Source organism: Condylura cristata, unplaced genomic scaffold (assembly GCF_000260355.1).
Source record: "Condylura cristata isolate star-nosed mole 26May11 unplaced genomic scaffold, ConCri1.0 scaffold00011, whole genome shotgun sequence".
NCBI lineage: Eukaryota > Metazoa > Chordata > Mammalia > Eulipotyphla > Talpidae > Condylura > Condylura cristata.
In genome coordinates this window covers 7,272,459-7,276,272 of record NW_004567112.1, presented here as the reverse complement: position 1 = coordinate 7,276,272, position 3,814 = coordinate 7,272,459, and the positions used below count along the sequence as shown (strand labels likewise).

Here is a 3,814-nt window from a genome sequence, read left to right as displayed (position 1 = left end):
GGGGGGGGGCGGGGGGGGTGTCATCCTCCTCTTGTCATGGTCTCAGTGCTCTGCTTTTCCTCAAGCAGCATCGGTGGCTTAATTTATTTCCATAGTTACCTCGTATATTTGAAAGCCAGTTATTTTTGCCTCACGAATCTTAGCTAACATCTGAACAGCCAGGAGGAAGCCAGAGGGCATGAAATCTCTACGAAATCTACTGTGACGGTTTTTTTTTTTCCTGCAGCTTCTGCCAGTGGGTCTCAAGTAGGCTTTGCAGGAATAAGCAGTGACCTTTTCAGTGTCTCTGTGGACAGGGAAACCAGCTGTTCTGCGAAGGGTCCTCCCGTTCTTGACGTCCTTAGCAGGCCAGACCTGTTGTGAGGAGCTTGGCTTCTAGAACAGAAGGAGCTGGCAGTGGGACTGGGCATGCCTCATGGGCGTGGAGCCCCACTGAGCACCAGGGAATGGGGGAGACGTGGGGACCCTAGTGTGTGTGCAGTTTTCTGTTGACTGAGACTCACCATGCCACTTTTTTTTTTTAAAGATTTATTTATTTGTACATACAGAACTGGGGTACAGGCCAGAGGCTGAGGGGCGGTGAGAGCCTTCACCAGAGACAGATTGGGGAGCAGAACAGCTGATCAACGAAGTACACTGCTGAGGGGAGTAGCGGGTGGGTCAGGAGAGGTCTGCCGCACCATGTGGTCACCTCCAGGGCAGGCAGGAATCGAACTCATGCGGAAGTGCCTTTAGATTCTCAGTGCAGTGCTTTAACCCGCTGCGCCACCAGGGAGGGCCCACCATGCCACCTTTTAAGAGTGTATTGAGATCATGAAAAAGAGGGACGTCCCCTCTTGTCTCGTCTGCTGGTAGTTTGTACCCCAAGGGGGTTGGTTCTCCCTCTATGTCCTCACTTTCGTCAGTGCTCCTGGCACAGAGGACCCAGTCTTAGTGCACCTGTGAATGGAGCTTGCATCTGTCTGGAAGCCAAAGGTAAACTAGCTGTTAGCATTCGAGAAAGCATGTGATGTCGGTGAAGATTCAGGGCCGAATGGGGCTTCTCTGCTTTCTACGTTTTCCTAGGAATTCGGTATATGACTTTGACTCTTATTCCAGATGAATTAATGGCTCCCCACGGCTCTATCACGGGGGATGACCATGGGCTGGGATGATTCACAGGTCGTGGTGATGGATATTCCGTTAACAGCTTGCCACATCAGATCTAGATCTACTGGGCAAAACCTCACTGAGACGCACCAGCCGAGACAGAGCCGTCTTTGATATCTATGACTGATGTCAGTTGGGTTTCCATCCACGTAGGCGACATTACAGGGAGAACAGGATGCTGGCGCCCTGCCCACCGCTCCGTGACCCTGGTGGGCCACCCTCCTTCTGGGGTGGAGGTCGGGGCAGAGCCGGGGCGGGGGTGCATGCTCCATTGAGCACCAGGTCAGGGCTGGGCCTCTGTGGAAAAGTCAGGCACTTGTGTCCGAGGAGAAGGAAGCAATGAGTGCAGGCTGCTCAGTGTTCTCAGTTTGTTCCGCACCCCTGGGTGAGCTGGTTCGTCTCCATCTGCAAAATTTGCTGAGAAAAATGAGGCCCCTCCAGCCTCAGGAGGCTCCTTGTTCAGCACGTCTGGCCTGTGCAGGACCATGCAGCTAATGGACCTCTTGTGTCTACGTGAATAAGGAACACAGAGAGGCAGCCCCCGGGGCGTGGCCACAGAGCATGGCCAGTGTCTTTCTCAGTTCACCCAACTGGCTTCAGGACCCTCTGTGAATTGCAACCTCCTCCCAGTCCCAGGGGTGAATCTTTGCACGGGTTTATTGGAAGGGGTCCGCCTGGGAGTCTGTGATTAAGATGCTGCTTGCATCTTTAGTGTTTGTGTTTTGAATGCACATGAAGCAGTTAAAAAAAAAAAAAAGAGCATAACCGGGAGAACTTTCAGAAAGGTTCTGGTTGAAGCCACGTGCGCCCTGTGACTCCCTGGCAGGCTGGTAAAATTTGCAGGGACAGGGCCCTCCCTGGTGGCGCAGCCGGTTACAGCACAGCACTGAGAAGCTAAAGCCACTTCCGCATGAGTTCTATCCCCGCCCCTGGAGGTGACCACAGGGCGCAGCAGACCTCCCCTGACCCGCCCGCTGCTCCCCTCAGCAGTGTACTTCGTAGTCAGCCTGTTCTGCTCCCCACTCTGTCTCTGTGACTCCTCTCACCACCCCTGCACCTCTGGCCTACACCCCAGTCTGTATGCATAAATAAATAAATAAATAAATAATTTGCAGGGACAAGCACTAACCTGGACAGAAAGGTTGATTAACCGTAGGTGAAATTAGCCCTAGCACATAGGAAGGTCACGTTTTTGTGCCTCAGTTTCCTCATCTGTAAAATGGGGAGGTGGTTGACTGTCCTTTTCAAGCTACTGCACCGACTGTTTTTAAGCGGGGGCGTTGCCATGACAACCGCAGGCAAGCCTGAACAGAAGAGCCTCAGGCCAAGCGCCACCCTCCAGCTCCGGTGTCCTGCTGCCTTCGTGGACCCATTTGCTTACTCCCAGGCTCCTGAGGGTCCAGGATTCAAGGGACAAGACCTGGGCACTCACGATGCCCTGGGCTCACAGAGACCTCCTGGAGGGCACAGGCTTAGCGTGGGGCCTCTCACGGGGCCAGGGTGCAGGAAACCACCCACCCTCATGGCCCCCTATTCAGCGACCAACCTGTCCACTTAGTCCACAGACAGTAGAAAGAAGGGGGAGGCTGGGGAAGGGCACGCCCAGCCCCTGTGCCAGGTCTCCTGGGAGCTCTGTACCAGCCACGTCTCATCTATGCCCACCCCGTGCTGGCAGGTGGAGGTGGCTCTCTGAGGGTCTGGGGGAGACTTGCCTGGGTTAAGTGGCAAGGTGGGGTCCAGCCAGGGCTCTCCCTCACCAACACCCTCTCCCCGCTGGTCGGCCTGGTGGCAGAGCCGTGGACAGATGGTGCCTTCTCAGGGCCACTCGGCTGTTGGGCTTGTGCACAGAAAGCGAGACCGGTGTGTGGAGAGTGGCCGCTCCTGGGTGGACGTGAAGGCAGGCTGGAAGCCCCCCTGCTGCCGCCCCTCAGAGACCTTGTTTCTGCCGTCCACTGTGTCACCTGGTGACCTTTTACTGGGGTTACTTGAGTGCAGTTGTCCCTTTGGGGAGAGTCTAGACACGGCTCTTATTAAAGGAACGGTGAGAAGAAATGATGGAATGCGGGCTGAGGGTGCCGGCCATTTTCCGGGGTACTTGCCACACGGTCTTCATGCTCATGCCAGAAAAATTTCCATTCGGAACGGCCTGAGCCCAAGGGCTGGGGGGCTTCAGCCTGAAGCCTGCGATGCGCAAGAGATTCTCTTGCTTGTGTCTTGCAGAATCGGCTACCCGATCCCGATGTTCGCGGGGTTCTGCATCATGTTCGTCTCCACCATTAGTAAGTGTCTGATGGTTGCCTTGGAATGGGGGTCACAGGCGGGCGCTGACGGCCAGCAATTGGGAAGACAACCTGGGGTGGGAGGCACGTGGTCACGTGGAGGACTGGCCCCTGGCGTGGACAGGTGGCGGGGTCAGACTCAGGTCTCGCTCTCCCGCAGTGTTCGCCTTCTCCAGCAGCTACGCCCTCCTGCTCGTCGCCAGGTCCCTGCAAGGCATCGGCTCCTCCTGCTCATCTGTGGCTGGTACGTCTGGGCCCCAGTCGGTCAGCGAACCGGGATGTCGTGTGTCCCAGCACCACCAGCATGGCCCTGGCCAGCTCAGCCCCTGCTGCAACTGGAAGAGGGCGGGGGAAGCAGTCATTGGTGGTGGCTGGGGTGTGGCTCC

At 56.2% G+C, this 3,814-nt stretch overlaps 1 protein-coding gene across 1 annotated transcript in view; it reads left to right on the top strand.

Annotated features, from left to right (window-relative positions):
* SLC18A2 (solute carrier family 18 (vesicular monoamine transporter), member 2) overlaps nucleotides 1-3,814 on the top strand; it is a 29,346-nt gene that overhangs the window by 5,529 nt on the left and 20,003 nt on the right. Inside the window, exons 3-4 of the mRNA XM_004680980.2 lie at nucleotides 3,370-3,428; nucleotides 3,589-3,672. Of these exons, the coding sequence (XP_004681037.1) occupies nucleotides 3,370-3,428; nucleotides 3,589-3,672 (143 nt within the window). The remainder of the gene's footprint in view (nucleotides 1-3,369; nucleotides 3,429-3,588; nucleotides 3,673-3,814) is intronic.